The following is a 20,235-nucleotide window of genomic DNA, read 5'->3' as shown; positions in this document are numbered from 1 at the left end:
TACTAATCTAGCTTCTAGAGATTTTACTTGCATGAAATATGTTTCCATCCCCTTACTTTCAGTATGCATGTGTCCCTAGATCTAGAGTGGATCTCTCATAGAATGCATATTTATGGGTCTTATTTTCGTATCCATCCAGCCAGTCTAAGTCTTTAGACTGTTGGAGCGTTTAATCATTTTATGTAAGGTAATTCTCAAAATGTATGTTCTTATTGCCATTCTGTTCAGTTTTGAATTTGTTTTCATCTTTTTTTCTTCCCTTCCTCTTTTGTTCTCTTCTCTAGTGATCTGATGGCTATGTTTAGTGTTGTTTTGGTATTATTTTTTCTATTTTGTGTGTATATATCTATTGTATATTTTTGATTTACAGTTACCACAAAGTTTTGATATAGCAGTCCATATATAAACAAGATTAAGTTACTGTTCTCTTAAATTTCAAATGCATTTCCAATATTCTGCATTTGTACTCGCCTATTATCACCATTGCTGTTTCTCTCTTTTTTTTAATTTTTATTTATTTTGGATGTGCAGCATGTGGAAAACTAAAAGTTCCCTAACCAGGGACTGAACCTGCACCTCCTGCTTTGGAAGTGTGAATCTTAACCACCAGACTGCCAGGGAAGTCCCACAATTGCTAATTTTGGACATCATGTTTGTAGTGGATGATTTCCTACCTTTACTGCATGTTTGCCTTTACTGGTGAGCTTTTTTCCATTTGCAATTTTCTCCTTTCTAGTTGTGGTCTTCTTCTCCACTGAGAAAAGTTCCTTTAGCATTTGTTTAAAGCTAGTTTGGTTTCGTGGTGTTGAATTCTCTTAGTTTTTGCTTTTCTATAAACCTTTTCTCTTTTAAATCTGAACAACAGCATTGCTATGCAGAAGTATTCTTGGTTGTCAGTTTTTCCCTTTCACCACTTTAAATATATCATGTCACTCTGTTCTGTCTTACAGCTCACTTATCCATTTTTCTGCCTCCTTTATCCTGCTATTGATTCCTTCTGATGTATTTTGCATCACAGTTACTCTATTGTTCAACTTTGTTATTCTTTATAACTTCTAGCTCTTTAGTAAACATTTCTTGCATCTTTTTCATCTGTGCTTCCATTCTTTTTCAAAATATAGAATGGTTTTTACTATCATCACACTGAATTCTTTTTTGGGTATACTGCCTATCTCCATTTCACTTAAGCTTCTGAAGTCTTGTTCCTTCATCTGGAACATATTCCTCTGCTATCTCATTTTGCCTTTCTTTTTACTGTCTCCATTCTGCAGGCATGTAGCTCCTCTTGCTTCTGGTGTTTGCCCCTGGTAGCTGAGTCTGGCCTAAGAGGTTTGTGCAGGGTTCCTGGTGGAAGGAACTGATACCTAACCTCTAGCCAGTGGAACTAAGTTTTGTCCCTCTGGTGAGCCAGGTTGTATTGCAAATGAACCCCTCCTATCATCTCCTTGTCATTTTCGTTGGTTCTAGTCTTTTTTGTTAATGGTTTTTCAGCAGTTAGTTGTGGTTTTGATGTTTTCATGAGAAGAGGTATGCTCAAGTCCTTCTACTGTACCATCTTGTCTCCTCTCTGACAAATTTAGACATTTCTTAACCTAGACTTTTGAAATCAAATGAGTTTAACTTTTTATATGCATGTCTTCCAAAAATATCTAATTGAAAACTTTCTCATTTGTGGAATCATCACTTTTTTTTTGTAAGTCAGTGGACTCTGATGATATTAATATAGAATATTTATACCTTACAAAAACCTAGGAAGCTTCTTTATGTTTTCTTTTAACTAACCTTTTACAGATCAGGCAACAAATCCCAAGAATGGATAACTGCAGAGTTAAGTAGTTTTAAAGGCTTTGCTCTTCTTCCATGCCCTGCTGCAGCCCCACCTCCTGTATTTTTTTAAACACATTTTTACCCTGGAGGCACATAGGAGAGTCAAACTACTATTTATTTAACTATCCTCTTTAGGATATTATTTAACTATCCTCTTTTAGGAGGATTAAAATATCTACAAAAGTTAGTGGCAAAACTTGACTCCGAAAAATTGTGTTCATCATATAATCCAGTTATTAATTGATCTGTCCTTTATTTCTCAGGTACAACGAAGGAGAAGTCTGAAAAGAAATTTGGTCCCACAAGTAAACCTGGCTTCTTCTTTCTTCCCAACCATCCCCAAGTGAAAAGAGAAAAATTAGAAGTGGCTGCTGTTATCTGAGCTGTACATCAAAGGGCAAGGACTCAGTTATACTCCAGTCTTTATTTCAGGATGAAAGTGAGGGTCTATCAATCAGATATTGTTACCCATCTCTGTATCCTCACACCATCCTATCTGTGGGGAAGATTACTCAGGGTGCTCAGATGACCTCATCTCTGAATATCAAGCAAGTAGCAAGCAGCCAGTTTGCCAATGTTTTTCCTTCATGGAAATCACTTACTGAATAGGTAATATTTCTCATTCACTGTCAGGAAAATGACATATAAAGAAAAAAAGAAAATAAATAGCATAAAGTAGATTTAAAATAATACAGTTACCAATGACTAGTTTTCCACCTCTAATTTATAATCTGAATTATTATCAGAATGCTTGCAGCAGGAGGCAAATCACTTACCGGTCATGTGCAATCGAAGAGAATTATTATTTTAAAAAAAAATGTGTCAGTCAGGCCTCTAGCATTCATCTTATTTATTTAGAGAAATGTCATATGGAAGAAAATGTCTAGAGTTTCTTAAAGTTAGAAGTTATTTGAAGTTAGTCTATATTGACTCCAGATGTTAGAATTTAAATGGTTATGTGATATTGCCAGGATCTGTCTTTTACTAATACCTATATTAACTGATAGAGAAGTCAATGGCACCCCACTCCAGTACTCTTGCCTGGAAAATCCCAGGGATGGAGGAGCCTGGTAGGCTGCAGCCCATGGGGTCGCTAAGAGTCAGACACGACTGAGCGACTTCACTTTCACTTTTCACTTTCTTGCATTGGAGAAGGCAATGGCGACCCACTCCAGTGTTCTTGCCTGGAGAATCTCAGGGATGGGGAAGCCTGGTGGACTGCTGTCTACGGGGTCGCACAGAGTCAGACACGACTGAAACGACTTAGCAGCAGCAGCAGCAGCAGACTGGAGAAGGAAATGGCAACCCACTCCAGTGTTCTTGCCTGGAGAATCCTAGGGATGGGAGAGCCTGGTGGGCTGCCGTCTATGGGGTCACACAGAGTCGGACACGACTGAAGCAACTTAGCTGCAGCAGCATATTAACTAATTCTGGTATTTTGATCAAATGATTAATTACCTTTGGGTACTCATGTAAAAAATAAAAGCATCTACATTTGATGAATAATAAATGAGATTTTAAATAAGTCAAATGAAGAAGGTATCAAGAATTAAAGCCTGAAGACTGGCTGAACTGGGTCTCTTTGGGAAAATATTTATGGTTATAAGTAATAAAAGCATTCCCCTGTCAAGTATTAGTCTATTTTCCACAAAGCACAAGGCCATGTGGGAAGAAAAACCTATGGTCCCTGAGCATTTGATACTGCCTTTACATTCTAGGAAGGGTTTTATGGTTCTGAAAATCATAACAACTTTGGAAAACTAAACTAAGAAAAACCTTTTATTATGTATAGGCATGTACTAACCATAGTAAGCCTAATTAACTTAACATCCATCCCCATAGTTAGTTACAATTTTTTTGGTGTTAAAAAAGTCGAAGAGGACTTTCACGCTTCCCTGGTAGTGGGCAAACTGGCTTCCCTGGTAGCTCAGACGGTAAAGCGTCTGCCTACAATGTGGGTTCAACCTAGGGATCGAACCCGGGTTGGGAAGATCCCCTGGAGAAAGAATTGGCAACCCACTCCAGTATTTTTGCCTGGAAAATCCCATGAACTGGGGATCCTGGTAGGCTACAGTCCATGGGGTCACAAAAAGTCTGGTAAGACTGAGCAACTTCACTTCACTTCACTTCAAGAGGACTTTCATGATCTACTCTCTGTGACCACACGGGGGAGCAGCTACAGCGCAGGTACCTGAGGGATGCTGAGGAATTTTTTTTTAACCATGTACTCTCAGGAACTTTTAGATATACAACAGAGGATCATTAACCACAATTACAGTGCTATACGTTACATTCCCGTGACACTTATTTTATAACTGGATGTCTACCTTTTAACTTCCTTCACCCATTTTGCCCCCAGAAGACCCCTTTTTAAAAAAATTCTATAAAATGAAAATTCAAAGGACCTCACAAAAATGATTTCATTCCTGTCTTTAATCTCAGTTGTAAAAGAAGGTCATTTCATCCCCACAGATTTCCTAGAATAAAACAATACTGAATACCCTGCCATGCATTAAATCCCTTTAATGTGGCATTCAGGGCTCTAAATTAGCATGCCTCTTCTTTTTTGACTGAAGGAGTCTCTCTGGCCTCTTTACACAGAAACATATAATTTCTTGACCCTCTTATGACTAAAAAAATATTTTGGAATTTTTGCACATTATGTAATAAATGATTATATCTTAGTCAGCACACTGTTAAGAATGGCAGTATAATATTTAATGACATACAAAATATGTAGAAAAATTGTGTCTTTTAAATTTCCTTACTGATTTAAAACACAGTATTTACGTTACAATCCAGACATATGGGGAGAAAAAGGGTTTTAAGGAGTTTATCCTGGTATGTAGATAAACACAAATCACAGAAACTAGTCACATAAGTCTTATAAGATAGGAGGCAAGAGGGTCAAGGGCTACTCTCATGACTCAGATGGTAAAGAATCTGCCTGCAATGCAGGAGCCCTGGGTTCAGTCCCTGGGCTGGGAAGATGCCCTAGAGAAAGGAATGGCAACCCACTCCAGTGTTCTTGCCTAGAGAATCCCATGAACAGAAGAGCCTGGTGGGCTACATGGGGTCACAGAGTAGGACATGACTGAGCAACTTTCACTTTTTACTTTCAAGAGGATCAACGTTGATAAAAAGAGGTCTGACAGAGGAGACTTTGGAGTAATATGCTTTGAAGATAGAAGGAGGTGCCACAAGTCAAAGAATGTAGGCTGCTGCTGAAACTAGAAAAGGAAACAAAACAGATTCCCCCTGGAGCTTCTAGAAGGAACATAGCCCTATTAGATTCATTTCAGAAATATGGTCTCCAGAACTGTAAGATAACAAATGTGTATTGTTTTAAACCATTGAGATTGTCATACTTTGTTACAGCAACAGAAAAAAAAAAAAAAAAAAAACAAAGAGAGAAGGGGCTATAGTTAATTTCAATTTCAATCTCCTAGGCAAGATCTTTTCCTATTTGGAACCAGTCTGTTGTTCCATGTCCAGTTCTAACTGTTGTTTCCTGACCTGCATATAGGTTTCTCAAGAGGCAGGTCAGGTGGTCTGGTATTCCCATCTCTTTCAGAATTTTCCACAGTTTATTGTGATATTGTCACCTTGCTTATTTAACTTATACGCAGAGTACATCATAAGTAACACTGGGCTGGAAGAGGCACAAGCTGGAATCAAGATTGCTGGGAAAAATATCAATAACCTCAGATATGCAGATGACACCACCCTTATGGCAGAAAGTGAAGAGGAACTAAAAAGCCTCTAGATGAAAGTGAAAGAGGAGAGTGAAATAGTTGGCTTAAACTCAACATTCAGAAAATGAAGATCACGGCATCTGGTTCCATCACTTCATGGGAAATAGATGGGGAAACAGTGTCAGACTTTATTTTGGGGGGCTCCAAAATCACTGCAGATGGTGATTGCAGCCATGAAATTAAAAGACGCTTACTCCTTGGAAGAAAAGTTATGACCAACCTAGACAGCATATTCAAAAGCAGAGACATTACTTTGCCAACAAAGGTCCGTCTAGTCAAGGCTACTGTTTTTCCTGTGTCATGGTATGGATGTGAGAGTTGGACAGTGAAGAAAGCTGAGCGCCGAAGAATTGATGCTTTTGAACTGTGGTGTTGGAGAAGACTCTTGAGAGTCCCTTGGACTGCAAGGAGATCCAACCAGTCCATTCTAAAGGAGATCAGTCCTGGGTGTTCTTGGAAGGAATGATGATAAAGCTGAAACTCCAGTACTTTGGCCACCTCATAAGAAGAGTTGACTCTTTGGAAAAGACGGTGATGCTGGGAGGGATTGGGGGCAGGAGGAGAAGGGGACGACAGAGGATGAGATGGCTGGATGGCATCACGGACTCGATGGACATGAGTCTGAGTGAACTCCGGGAGTTGGTGATGGACAGCGAGGCCTGGCGTGCTGCGATTCATGGGGTCACAAAGAGTCGGACACGACTGAGCGACTGAACTGAACTGAGGCAAGGTCTAGACATCATTTTTGTTGTTGTTGTTAATCATTCTATATGATCACTCCTAACTTGCGGTCAGAGTTTAAAAGTAGTAAACTAGGAGGGTGAAGGAGATGGTAAAATATTCTGACACCAAAGGAATGGCCTGTCATCACTAAGTAGCTCTACTAATACAGAAAATTCAAGATTACAGAATAAGGGATATAATACTTTGATACAGGACCAAACAACAAAGAAATATTAACCAGAGCTGTTTCAGACTATGCACACTTCAGCAGAGTGTCCAAAGAATCTGTTGAAGCCAAGCTTGGACATATGCCATTTTTTATTAGTATTCACTTATATATCTTGTGTTTTGTTTGCTTTGTTATTTTCTAAGTTTGTTTTTCGTCAAATTAAATTATAAACTTTTTAAATGCAGGTAAAGCTTATACTTTTTATACTAATTTAAACGAATTCTTGGATTCATTTATTGTGGAAGATATACTGTTGGTCACAAAATCCTGGTTATTTTTATTTCATAATATCCTGAAATCCCATCTGCTATTTGGCCCAGTTTTGAAGCCAAGTCCACCCAACCTTCTGGGTGTGGCTAGAATATTTTGGGTGATATCCTAGCACCTTTTAGGATGACATAATTAGATTTATTCCAAGCTAGCAGATTTTGCTCCCTCCAAGTTGGGGACACCTGAGAATAAATATCAGTGGTCATCCAGACATAAAATCAATATAGAAAAGTAGACCCAAATGATATTAAATCATATAGACTTAATATATACATACTTCATCCCATCCCAAATCAGCAGAATACACATCCTTCTCAAGTGTACATGGAACATTCTCCAGGATACATCACCTGTTAGATCACAAAAAGAGTATCAGTAAATTCAATAAGACTGAAATCACATCAAGCAATCTCTCTGACCACAAAAGTATGAAACTAGAAATCAATCAAAAGAAAAAAAAAAACACAAAAATATGGAGACCTAACAATATGCTGCTGGACAGTGAATAATAATGAATGAGTCATCAAAGAATAAAAGGAGAAACTTTACCAATATTTAGAGAGAATTAACACAGAAATAGGACATATCAAAATTTATAAATGCAGCAAAAGTTATTCTAAGAGGAAAGTTTGTAGCAGCACAGGATACCTCAAAAATCAAGAAAAATCCTAAATAATTTAACTTTACCCTTAAAAGAACTAGGAAGAAAAAAGAAGAGCAAACAAAGCCCAAATTAGAAGAAAGTAAATAACAAACATCAAAGTGGAAATAAATGAAAGAGACTAAAGTATCAGTGAAACTAAGAGCTAATTCTTTGAAAAGAACCTTTACCTAGACTAACCAAGAAAGAAAGAGGCCTTAAATAAATAAAATGAGAAATTAAAGAGTGGATGTTACAACTGATAACCACAGAAATACGGAGGATGATACCCGACTATTATGAACAATTATACACCAACAAATTGGGCAATACACAAGAACTGGATACATTTCTAGAAACATACTATCTTATCAGATTGAGTCATGAAGCAATAGAAAATCTGAATAGACCAATTACTGTAACAAGATTGAAGCTATAGTAAAAAACTCCCAACAAACAGAAGCCCAAGAACAAGTGATTTCACTGGTATTAATAAATTCCATAAAACATTCAAAAAAATTAATACCTATCTTTTAAAAACTCTTCTAGAACACTGAAGAGGAAGGAACCCTTCCAAACACATTTTACAAAATCAGTATTAACCCAATATAAACACTGCTGCTGCTACTGCTGCTAAGTTGCTTCAGTCGTGTCCAACCCCATAGACGGCAGCCCACTATGCTCCTCTGTTCATGGATTTTCCAGACAAGAATACTGGAGCGGGCTGCCATTTCCTTCTCCAATGCATGAAAGTGAAAAGTGAAAGTGAAGTCGCTCAGTCATGCCCGACTCTTAGCGACCCCATGGACTGGCAAAGGCAATCCAAAAAGGTTAAATTATAGGCTAATATCCTTCATAAACATGTAGTGTTCTATACATAGAAAATTCTAAATACTCCACAAAAAAACTGCTAAAATAAATCCAGTCAAGTTTCAGTTTAAAAAAATCAACACACAGGTTTTTAGCATTCCTATACACTGATAACAAACTATCAAAAAGAGAAATAAAAAAATAATAATCCCATTTATAGTTACATCAAAAACAATAAAATATCTAGGAATAAATTTAACCAGGGACATAAAAGATCTGTATGCAGAAAACTATAAGGCACTGATGAAAGAAATTAAAGACCCAAATAAATGTAAAGATATTCCATGTTCATGGCAGAGGATCTGAATAGACATTTTCCCAAAGAAGATATAAAATGTCAAACAAGCATATGAAAAGATGTTCAATGGAGTAGGAAATGGCAACCCACTCCAGTATTCTTGCCTGGAAAATACCATGGACAGTGGAGCCTGGTGGGCTACAGTCCATGGGGTCACAAAGAGTCAGATACAACTGAAGTGACTTAGCATGCATGCATACATGACTGTATATAAATTGTCTCAATACAGTAAAACCAAAATAAAAAATAAATAAAATAAATGGAATGTTAGTATAAGAATGTAGTTCCCTTAACCTTGATTTCAGACTTTTGTGTTTATCAGAAGAGGCTCATTTTTCCTCATTGGTTGATTTTGTGATACATAAATGTAATGATTTTTAACTTGGAAAATAAATTCATATTAATAAACAAAAAAAAAAAAAGATGTTCAAGCACATATAGGTAAATAGGTATATATTTAAATATAAATATATATAGGCATATATTTATATACCTAAATTTATAGGTGTATATATATGTATATGTATATGTATATGTATATATATATAACTCATTCAACTCAACATAAAAAGAAATCTAAACAATACAAAAATAGGCAGAGGATATGAACAGACATTTTCCCAAAGAAGATATAAAATGTCAAACAAGCACATGAAAAGATTTTCAAGCACACTTATTATTACAGAAATGCAAACCAAAACCACCATGATAAATCACCTCACTTCTATTAAGAATGCCTATTATCAAAAAGATAAGAAATACTGGAGAGAATGTGGGAGAAAAAGAAAATTTTTACACTATTGGTGCAGCCACTATGTAAAATAGTATGCAGAATCCTCAAAAAACTAAAACTAGGAATATCACATGACCCAGCAATTCCACTTCTGGGTATTTATTCAAAGAATCTGAAAACACTAATTTGAAAATTATATGCACCCCTATGTTCATTACGGCATTATTTACAATAGCTAGGATGTGAAAACAACCCAAGTGTCTACTGATGGGTGAATGGGTGAAGATGTGCTATGTACACAGTTGTGCAGGTGCATCTGAATTTCAGATAAAACGTGGAAATATTTTTCAGTTCAGTTCAATTCAGTCGCTCAGTCGTGTCCAACTCTTTGCGACCCCATGAATCACAGCACGCCAGGCCTCCCTGTCCATCACCAACTGCCGGAGTTCACCCAGACTCACGTCCATCGAGTCCGTGATGACATCCAGCCATCTCATCCTCTGTTGTCCCCTTCTCCTCCTGCCCCCAATCCCTCCCAGCAACAGAGTCTTTTCCAAAGAGTCAACTCTTCTTATGAGGTGGCCAAAGTACTGGAGTTTCAGCTTTAGCATCATTCCCTCCAAAGAAATCCCAGGGCTGATCTCCTTTAGAATGGACTGGTTGGATCTCCTTGCAGTCCAGGGGACTCTCAAGAGTCTTCTCCAACACCACAGTTCAAAAGCATCAGTTCCTCGGCACTCAGCTTTCTTCATCGTCCAACTCTCACATCCCTACATGACCACAGGAAAAACCATAGCCTTGACTAGATGGACCTTTGTTGGCAAAGTAATGTATCTGCTTTTGAATATGCTATCTAGGTTGGTCGTAACTTTTCTTCCAAGGAGTAAGCATCTTTTAATTTCATGGCTGCAATCACCATCTGCAGTGATTTGGGAGCCCCAAAAAATAGTCTGACACTGTTTCCACTGTTTCCCATCTATTTCCCATGAAGTGATGGGACCAGATGCCATTTTCATAGCAAACTTTTTTAGAATGTTTCAAATATTGCACTAGGCATACTTGTACTAAAAAAATATGTTTACCTGAGATTCAAATGTAACTGGGCCTATATTATTATCTGGTAAATCTGGGGGACAAAGTCAAATAAAATAGTATGAGAAGGGTCAAGGCAGAGGTCATCACAGGATCTTTGGGCAGGTGTCAGGAAAGACTTCAGAGAGCTGTTAAGACAACTGAATCTTAAGCTGAATAATTGTGTGGTCTGTGCCACTCAGTTCAGAATTATGAACACATCTTCATGATTTGTGATTTTACTTTTTGATGAATATGTTTTGTGTACAGAAACTTGCTTAAAGACAGTAACCAGTTCTTTGTGTTCCCCATATCACCTAGTACGGACAGGCACACCTAAGGCATGCACTGATGTTATGGAAATACCCAAACTTTCTGGCCAACCCAATAGTAAGTAACTGCATGAATTGATTCAAATGGTTTTACCTTCCCAAAGTGTAAAAATATTCTGTTTAGAAAATCATTGTTAACTGATATTTTCTTCTTTAGTTTTTAAACACTATAGCCAAGGGTCCTGTCTAGAACCTTTGGAGTCAAACTAGTAATAAAGAAATGGCTTGTTCGTAGGGTAGTAATCTGTCAAGTCTCATGATGCAGTGGGCACATTTTTGATGTTTGGGCTCCTTTCTAAGACCCACCCTTCTCCCTCCCGTCATCCCCCCTACATTTAGATCCTTTTTCCACTTACTACAGTTTGGAACTGTCCCCCACCTTTCACTACAGGCAGCTCCAAGCTGATCCAGAGTGAGGTCTACCACTGTACAGGTGTTGGAACCACAAAGGAAGATCGTTTTTCTGACCTCCTCTCCTAGCCTCAGCTATTAAGACTAGACCTGGGGGAGGCAGCCACATTCCCACTTAGCATATTTCCCCCAAGTGGCACCTTTCCAACAATTTATAAGGTAGTATGTTGACATGATAGATGTTAGATTCATCATGAAAAGACTTTAAAAAGAAGTATGAGGAAAAACATGCAGAGTGGGAGCAGTCAAAATGGGAGCATTTTAAAAAATCACTTTTTCTCCTTTAACTCCTTAAATTGAGTCTGAATTTATCATTCATGCCCATCCCTGGGCCAAGAGTATACTCTGTGGTCTAACCTAAGGTTCTTTCCAATTTCTTTTTCTGCAATATTCCTAAGAGGACAGTAATCAGGCCCAGAGTATCATGAGGACTTGAAGTTTCACCCCATGTGGCTGCCAAAATAAAAAATGTCTTTAAAGTCTATGCACCATAACTCATTTTCATGACTGCTTGGTTAGTTTCTCCAGGCCAAAGATAAAGCAGGAAACTAGGTAAGGTAGTTAGGACAGACTTCAGTCAGTAATACACTGCAATAAGGAAAAGTGTCAATCATGAAGTGAACTCACCTTGGATTTATACAGAAGTGACTGGGCAGTTTCAAGAGAAAATAGGTGTGTGTGTGTGTGCGCGCGTGGTGATTCAGTAGAGTCAGGAGTGAAAAACAAAACAGAATGGGAAGGAGAACTGGAGAACTGACCTGAGACCAGAATTTACTCCTCCCTTCTTAGAGACCCTGGGGATAGAGATCTTGTCTTTGGATGTTGACGGGAACAAATGCTGAATTCTTTTGGTAGCCTTGAGCTTTTTCAGTTACGCACTTCAAGTGGGGCTGGGGTGACCTAAGGGATGTGGTGGTAGTTGTTCAGCTGCTAAGTCGGGTTCCACTCTTTTGCGACTGCATAGACTGTAGCCCGCCAGACTCCTCTGTCCATGGATTTTCCAGGCAATAATACTGGAGAGGGTTGCCATTTCTTTCTCCAGAGGATCTTCCCGACCTAGGGATGGAACCCGTGTCTCCTGCACTGGCAAGCAGGTTCTTCACCAGAGCCACCAGGGAAGCCCAAAGGATGTGGACTTGATGTTACAAATTATGTTACTGTTTGTTCAAGTCTTTATAGACCAAGGTTGAGTCCTAGTTGAGAAGAGGGCAGAGGAGCCCGTCCAGTCAGGTTAAGTAAAGACTCTCTGTCACTTATCAATTAAATTACTTAGTAAGCGCTTCCTTCCCTTCCGGAAGTCTACAGGAAGGGTCCAAGGAATATATAACTCAAGTTGCATTTTCTGTGTCCCTGGAACCGACGTGCAGCGCCTGTTAAGAGCCAGGGTAAGCCCCACAACACAAGCTCTAGGGACAAATCCAGCCAGGACCCTTTTTAAGTTGAGAAACCTCAACATAAACACAGGGCGGCGTTCTCCCAGCTTCAGCTACCTGAGGCCGTAATTGGGAGAGATCCACGACTCCATCAGGAGAAGGAACTCAACGCACCTTCCCGGAGCCATGCCTTGTAAGGCAGCTGAGCCAGCTCCGCTCACCCCTCCATAAGGACGCTTCGGAGTCCAGGGGCTGACTCTGGTGGAGGCAGCAGGGATCCAGGTGCCCAGGACCTGGTGACTCAGGCCGGAAGCGGGAAGCCGTGGGAAGCGGAGCAGACGTCGCAGAGGAGCTGACGTCACTTCTTCTGGGCGGAGTCTCGGGCCATCCCGCGCAAATTGAAAAGTCCGGCCCTCCGTGCTGCGCTGCTTCCCTGCTTCTAGCTTTCGGCGCAGCGGGCTGGCGCGCTGCGGCCCAGGTGAGTGGGGGCCGTGGCCTTGGGCTTCTGAGTCCGCACCCAGCTGCCATCGGACGGACGGGAGAGGAGGGACCTCCCCGGGAAGCAAGCGGAGCCGGCTGTGCACAGCAAGCGGTGGATCCGGGCTGGTCCCCGCTCCTGCCCTTGGGATCCCGGGTCTTAGAGGCAGAAGAGGAGGATCTGGCAAGTTACTAGACCCTGCAGCGGCCCTGGGGGACGGTGCGGGGGTGTATGGGCCAGGGGAGCGCGCTCAGCCAGACCAGGGCAGCGCGCTCAGCCAGACCAGGGCTGCGGTTTGGCTGACTGAAGGAGGGTCCTTTCGTTTTCCTGCGGAAGCTACCAGGGCAGTTTTACCTGCAACCTCCCACCTTCCAAATGCTTGACAAGTATATTCTTCACGTTGTGCAGGCCAAAGGAACGTGTCTTCTGGAAAGGGCGTGTGGGCCCTCCTTCCACTTCGTGAGAGAAGGAATGGAGCGATGACGTTGTGCTGTCAGTACTACCTGGTGCCGCGGGCGGTCCCCTGAGGACGCTTTGTGCCTAAAATCCCCGATCTCCTCCATTGTTTCATTGTGCTAAAAAGGAAACATTTAGGAGAAACTTGTAAGTTTCACGAAATATATATATTATGTCGGGCTTCCCTGGTAGCTCAGTGGTAAATAATCCGCCTTGGGGATTCCCAGGTGGCGCTAGTGTAAAGAACCCGCCTGTGCAGGAGACAAGAGATGAGAGTTCGATCACTGAATGGGGAAGATACCCTGGAGGAGGAAATGGCAACCCACTCCAGTATTTTTGCCTTGAGATCCCATGGACAGAGGAGCCTGGCTGCCTACGGCCCATGGGGTCGCAAAAGAGTCTGACACGACTTGGCGACTAAACACCAGCATGTACTATGTCAATTTTCCTCAAAAAAAAGAAAACTCTTTTTAGGAACCTCTGAGAGGTAGGCTAATTGTTTTTCATAAATTGTGGTGTGAGGACCGCCTGCATCCAAATGACCTGCCTTGTTTGAAATTCAGAATTCCCACCTCACTCGAGGACTAGTGAATCATAGTCCCTAGGAGTGGAATTTAGACTGTAGGAAGAACTGAAATTTGAAAACTGCTGTACTAGACTATCAGAACTTTGATACAGGGTATCAACAGCCTGAGTCTGTCTTTTGATCTTGTACATTCTTCTTTTCCTCCCAGACTTATCTCTTGGGAGAGATTTATTTTAGGAAATGCTAAGCAACTGCTCAGTTTTTGTCCTGGGCTTAGAGAAGGGGACAGTAGTTGCTTGGGAAAGGACTGGCAGCTACAGGTTTCTGTGTAGAAAGGAGGCTTGGGGCTACAACTTGGATGGAAGAGGGTGGAAAGCTAAAACATTTTTCTTGAAACTAATTGGACAGCAGATGCAGTTTCTCCTTATTTGGGGATAGTTTTCAGAGAGTCTGATGGAGTTGCCCTTGGGCACCACCACTGCTTATTTACAGAATGTTTGTTGCTTGGAATAAAGCATTCTGATGGTGGTAAATTTCAGTCCTAAAAAAGTACAGCTTTAGTCCTAGAATTGTTTGTTTTATTTTTCATTAAAAGCAGTGATTCTCAAATATCTGAACAATAACAGTTGCTCTATCAATTTCCAAGCTGTTTTTATTTTTCCAAAACTTTGGGGTAAATATATTTTGCTTTAAATTTTGCTGTTTTCCCTTTCTCTTTTTATATCATATAGTTAACTTGGCACTATGGGGATACATGGATTGCTGCAATTTATCAAAGAAGCTTCTGAACCTATCCACATGAGGAAGTATAAAGGGCAGGTGGTAGCTGTGGATACATATTGCTGGCTTCACAAAGGAGCTGTTGCTTGTGCAGAAAAGCTAGCCAAAGGTGAACCTACTGATAAGTAAGTTGGATCTTATATTAACTCTTTGCCAGTTAAGAATGAGACTTAAAATGACCTTTTTTCAGAAAGGAGTCATTTTTATTCAGTTCAGGGTTATTAAGAAGTGAGAACATATACTTTAGAATATTGCCAAGGAACATTTCCTTCTTTGATGTAGTTCTAGTTTCCATTCTTTCTAATAAGCCAGAGTATTAGGACACTAATGGACAAAAGCCAAAGACTCTTCTTTTTTCTATTATCTAAGTTAAACTTTTCAACAATATTCTAAAAATCCATGGTGATTTCAGAATTCTACTTTACTGGGTATAGGCAACACATTTGCTAAGCCCTGTTAGCCAAACAAGGCAGTTTTTGGCAGTTGTTTCTAAGACGTGGTGTTCTTATTCCCTTTTACTTCACTTGGGGCCAAAAACAGTGGCCATCCTTATATCCAGTCATAACTCTGTGCCTTCACTTGAGGCAGGACAAATGCCTTCTTTATTTTTTAAATAAAAACACTAGAAAAACAAGCAAACATACTTTTTAGACTGAGATTTCCACAGGGATTTGGGCACTATTATGTATTTTCTTTTTTGCAATGCATAATTTATCTCCTAGAGGAAAGGCTCACAGATCTTAGTCTGATGTACTTAAGAACAAAGGACATTAATGACCCTTTTTGTTTACAGAAAATGGAGGAGGGGGTGGGGAAGGACAGCAATAGAGAAATCATCATTGAAGAGGAGCTGTATGTTTGGGGCTTTCAGGCCTATCAAGTTAATTTGACCAAAAGTGGACAGTCTGGGCATTTCAGCCACTCTCAACTGTTGTAATCATTTTTGCAAAGTGATTTGTTTTCCACCACTGAATTTGAATGGGACGACAGAGGATGAGATTGTTGGATGGCATCACCGACTCAATGGACATGAGTTTGAGTAAGCTCAGGGAGTTGGTGATGGACAGGGAAGCCTGGCGTGCTGCAGTCCATGGAGTTGCAAAGAGTCGGACATGACTGAGTGACTGAACTGAACTGAATTTGAGCAGTAGCAGTAATAGTTCAAAACTGCAAGTTTTTCAGTGCTGCCTTCAGTGTCTCTTTTAATTCTCTTCCCTAGGAGGAGAACTTTATCTCCTATTTATTGGTATTTGTTAAGGATTCTAATATTTTTGAGTAACTGAAAGAGCTATCCAGAGTACAGGGAATATCTTTTATTATCAGAAATGAACACCACGGGTCCAGCCTCTGGCAACCATAAGTCTGTTTTCTATATTGCCTCCTTTGTTGAAGATCAGCTGTCCAGAGGTGTGTGAGTTTATTCTTGGGCTGTGTATTTTATTCCATTCATCCGTGTGCCTGTTTTTGTGGTGGTACCATGTTGTTTTGATTATGATAGCTTTGCAGTATTGTGTCCGGAAGTTAAGCAGGAGCTTCCTGCTTTGTTGTGTTTTCTTTTTCCTCAAGATTGCTTTGGCAATTCTAGGTCTTTTATGGTTCCATTTAAGTTTTAGGATTATTTACTCTAGTTTTGGGGAAAATGTCATTGGTATTTTCATAGATATTGCATTAAATCCATAGGTTGCTTTGGGTCATATGCCATTTTAACAATATTAATTCTTCCAATCAAAGAGCATGGGATATCTTTCCATTCTTTGAATCATCTTCAATTTCCTTTTAATGTTGTATACTTCTCAGCATATGTCTTTCACCTCTTTGGTGAGATTTATTCCTAAGTGTTTCAAAAGGGATTGTTTGTTTACATTCCCTTTCTGCCATTTCATTGTTAATATAAAAGAATGCAACCGATTTTGTATGTTAATCTTGTATCCTGCTACCTTGCTAAGTTCCTTTATCAGTTCCAGTGGTTTATGTGTAGAGACTTGAGGGTTTTCTATACATAGTATCATGTTTTCACTACCAATTTAAATACATTTTATTTCTTTTTCTTATCTGATTGCTGTGGATAAGACCTCCAGTATTATGTTGAAGAGAAGTGGTGAGAGAGGATATCCTTGTTTTGTTCCAGATTTTAGTGGGAAGGCTTTGAGCTTTCACTGTTGAGTATTATATTGGCTGTGGGTTTGTCATAAATAACTTTGTATTATGTTGAGATATGTTCCCTCTTTACCCACTTTCATAAGGGTTTTTATCATGAATGGATGTTGAATTTTGTCAAATTTTTTTTCTGTGTCTATTGAGATGATCATGTGGTTTTTGTCTTTTCTTTTGTTGATATGATGTATCACCTTGTTTGATTTACATGTGTTGAACCATCCTTGTGACCCTGGAATGAACCTATACATAGTGATTTTAATTGTCTTGCCAGAATAAAAATCTAAATGTGATACATGATTCTTGTTTGCATCCTGCACTGGGGGAAAAGCTGTAGCAGTGCTGTGCTACAGTCACCTTATATGAGCTTGCTATACACCATCTTCTCCCAGTTCAGCATTTCATGAGCCTACATTAGTAGTTTATCCACCGCTGTAGAATATTCATGTCAAGGAAATTGACAAATGCTACAAATCAGCCACCCCTTTCCCCAAAACTGGTTGTTGCACGTTTATTAGGTCACCACTGGTTATAACCTTACTGAGACAATTGGATAAATTTTAACATAGACTGTATAACTGTATATTAGATAATATTATATTACTATTAGGTTTCTTGGGTGTAATAATGGTGTTGTTGGAGAAATCAGGTGTTCTACTATTCCTTTAACTTTTCAATTTCTCAAAGCAAAAGAAAACAGGGGTAGGGGTGGGGAGGTAAAAAGATTAGATTTAGAATAATACAATGTCAGAACTGCAGGAATGAAAAAGTCTTTAATCTACACCTGAAGAAAACAAATAGCCCATAGCCCATTTAAGATCCAAGGCAGGATTTGAATCCAAGTCTAAATTAGAGTTTATGTTTCTTAATTATTTTTCTTCATTTTCATAGGTATGTAGGATTTTGTATGAAATTTGTAAATATGTTACTATCTCATGGGATCAAGCCTATCCTGGTATTTGATGGATGTACTTTACCTTCTAAAAAGGAAGTGGAAAAATCTAGAAGAGAGTAAGTGATACCTTAACGTAATTATTTAAGGTCTGACATTGTGGTCTCTATGATACAAGTTTCTCTTTTGTTTTAGTTTGTCGAGGCTTGTTTTAAACTCGTACCTAAATTGATTTCCTTAAATGTTCCACATATGCTGGAAAGGAATGTGTATTCCTAAGTTATTGTGTGGATAGTTTTATGTCTGTCCAGTAAATCAAGCTTATTGGTTGTGTTCAAATCTTACATATCCTTATTGATTTTTTGAATGTTTTTTTAAATGTGTGTCTACTTAATCCTACGTAATGAGCTTCCCTGGTAGCTCAGCTGGTAAACAATCTACCTGCAATGGAGGAGACCCCAGTACGATTCCTGGCTCAGGAAGATCCCCTGGAAAAGGGATAGGCTACCCACTCCAGTATTCTTGGGCTTCCCTGGTGACTCAGACAGTAAAGAATCCGCCTGCAATGCAGGAGACCTGGGGTCGATCCCTGGGTTGGGAAGATCCCCTGGAGAAGGGAACAGCTACCCACTCCAGTATTCTGGCCTGGAGAATTCTATAAACAGAGGAGCCTGACTGGCTATAGTCCATGGAGTCACAAAGAGTCAGACACAACTAAGCAACTTTCACTTTACTGAATCCATCAATTACTAAGAAAAGTATGTTAAAATTTCACTATAATAGCGGAATTGTCAGTTCCCTTGTAGTTCTGTCCTTTTTTTTTCCTGCTTTGTTTGTTTTGAAGCTATTTTATCGGTAGCATTCAGGTTTAGAATTTGTTATTTTTTTTGGCATATTAGAACAATATGCACTGACTTTTTAAATTTCTGTGCTTTTTTGTTCTAAAGTCTATTATGTCTGATGTTAATACAGCCATAACAATTTTCTTTTGTATGTTTCTAATTTCTTTTTCTGTTAACTTTTACTATGTCATTGGTTTTAAGTTTGTCTTTTATGAAGAACACATCACTGTAATTTTTTTAATCGATTCCATCAGTCTTTGTCATTTTTAAAACTGTAGTTTTATTCTTTTTACCTTGCTCTTAATTACTAATATATACCTCCCACCTTGTTTGATTTCTGGGTTGATTGTTTCTTCCACTCTTATTGTTGTCCCTTATTTCTAGTTGAAAAGTGATGTACTCTATTTTTATTCTTTTAGTACTTTTAATTGAAATTGTATCTTTCACATTTAACTCAACAGAATCTAGTATTTTTACAGTAGACTATATTTTTCTTTTAAGAATTTCTGCATTTTAGTGAAGCGTCTGTTCTACTACTTTCATCTATTCTTGTTTTTATCCTCTGTTGGTTTCTAGGAGTCATTATGCTGTACGGGAGATACCACTGGGCTTAGCTGTTAAAGCTAGTGTGAGTCAGCCCCAAATAGAAGTAAATCTCACTAAATGGGGTTGATAAAGTTGTACCCTTTATAATGGAAAGTTAGTTTTAATGGTGTAAAAGCCTTGACTTACGTTTTCCCAACGTGTCTTCATTACTTCACTTTCTTTTGTCATGTGGCAGTGCTGTGAGAAAGTCTGATGATTAGCTTGTGCATGTGGGCGCTGTAAATCTGTGTTCTTTTTGTCTAGAAGCCCAGAAGATCTGGGTTAGCATAGTCAAGGAACAAGTGTGCACTTTCATATGAGTCAAGCATTTTTTATTCCAGAAAAAATTCTTGAATACAATTCAAGGGTATAATATTGTAATATTTGAGTCCTCTTCTCACTTTTTTTTTTTTTTTAATCTTGCAGAAGACGACAAGCCAATCTCCTTAAGGGAAAGCAGCTTCTTCGTGAAGGGAAGGTCTCGGAAGCCAGAGAATGTTTCACACGTTCTATCAATATCACACATACTATGGCCCACAACGTAATTAAAGTGAGCTAAATAAGAAGCTAACAGATTACAGGGTTCATTTAGGTTACTGGGAGAGCAAGCAGGTGAAGGGAGGAGGATTACTCTGGGTCTAACCTTTAGGAAAGCTGGTTGTCAGAGGAAGAAGAGAAGAATATCTAGGTAGAAGAGAGGAGTCCAGCAATTTCCAAAGAAGAAATCTGAGGAACAAACAGCTCAGCTCTCACTTTCTAGATGAGTCACTTACGTAGATAAATGTTTTCTGCAGAGACAGAAGGAATAAATTCCTAGAGGTTCAATCCCACTCCATTCTCATAATCTTCAACACTCACTCTTGAGTGTTTGTATCGGCTGAAGTCAACTGGCCAGCCCAGGAGATTTGCAGCAGATCAGTTCCACTTGACCTGCTTTAGAAGCTTCTTTTCTTATTACCTATTACTATAAATCTTAGTGTCAGCACACCC

General features: G+C 39.2%; 2 protein-coding genes across 13 annotated transcripts in view; both read left to right on the top strand.

The window, feature by feature from the left end:
- WDR64 (WD repeat domain 64) overlaps positions 1 to 2,493 on the top strand; it is a 134,881-nt gene extending 132,388 nt beyond the window's left edge. For both annotated transcript variants that reach the window (XM_027975586.3, XM_060396456.1), the window contains one exon: positions 2,091 to 2,493. In XM_027975586.3, coding sequence (XP_027831387.1) covers positions 2,091 to 2,174 — 84 coding nt within the window. In that variant the 3' untranslated portion in view covers positions 2,175 to 2,493. The remainder of the gene's footprint in view (positions 1 to 2,090) is intronic.
- Positions 2,494 to 12,959: 10,466 nt separating this feature from the next.
- EXO1 (exonuclease 1) overlaps positions 12,960 to 20,235 on the top strand; it is a 43,940-nt gene continuing 36,664 nt past the window's right edge. For 7 of the 11 annotated variants that reach the window (XR_009595812.1, XM_060396463.1, XM_042257203.2 and 4 more), the window contains exons 1-5: positions 12,960 to 13,010; positions 13,419 to 13,613; positions 14,724 to 14,897; positions 17,818 to 17,937; positions 19,672 to 19,795. Coding sequence is in view for 9 of the 11 variants with exons in the window: in XM_060396463.1 (XP_060252446.1) it covers positions 14,737 to 14,897; positions 17,818 to 17,937; positions 19,672 to 19,795 (405 nt within the window). In the remaining 2 variants the exon portion in view is untranslated. Of the gene's footprint in view, positions 13,194 to 13,418; positions 13,614 to 14,723; positions 14,898 to 17,817; positions 17,938 to 19,671; positions 19,796 to 20,235 lie in introns of all 11 variants that reach the window. The other 4 variants (XR_009595813.1, XM_060396461.1, XM_060396460.1 and 1 more) reach the window with 1 other exon arrangement.

This window comes from Ovis aries, chromosome 12, assembly GCF_016772045.2.
Source record: "Ovis aries strain OAR_USU_Benz2616 breed Rambouillet chromosome 12, ARS-UI_Ramb_v3.0, whole genome shotgun sequence".
NCBI classification, from domain to species: Eukaryota; Metazoa; Chordata; class Mammalia; order Artiodactyla; family Bovidae; genus Ovis; species Ovis aries.
Note: the sequence above shows the minus strand (reverse complement) of the source record. Positions and strands in the feature narration are given on the sequence as shown.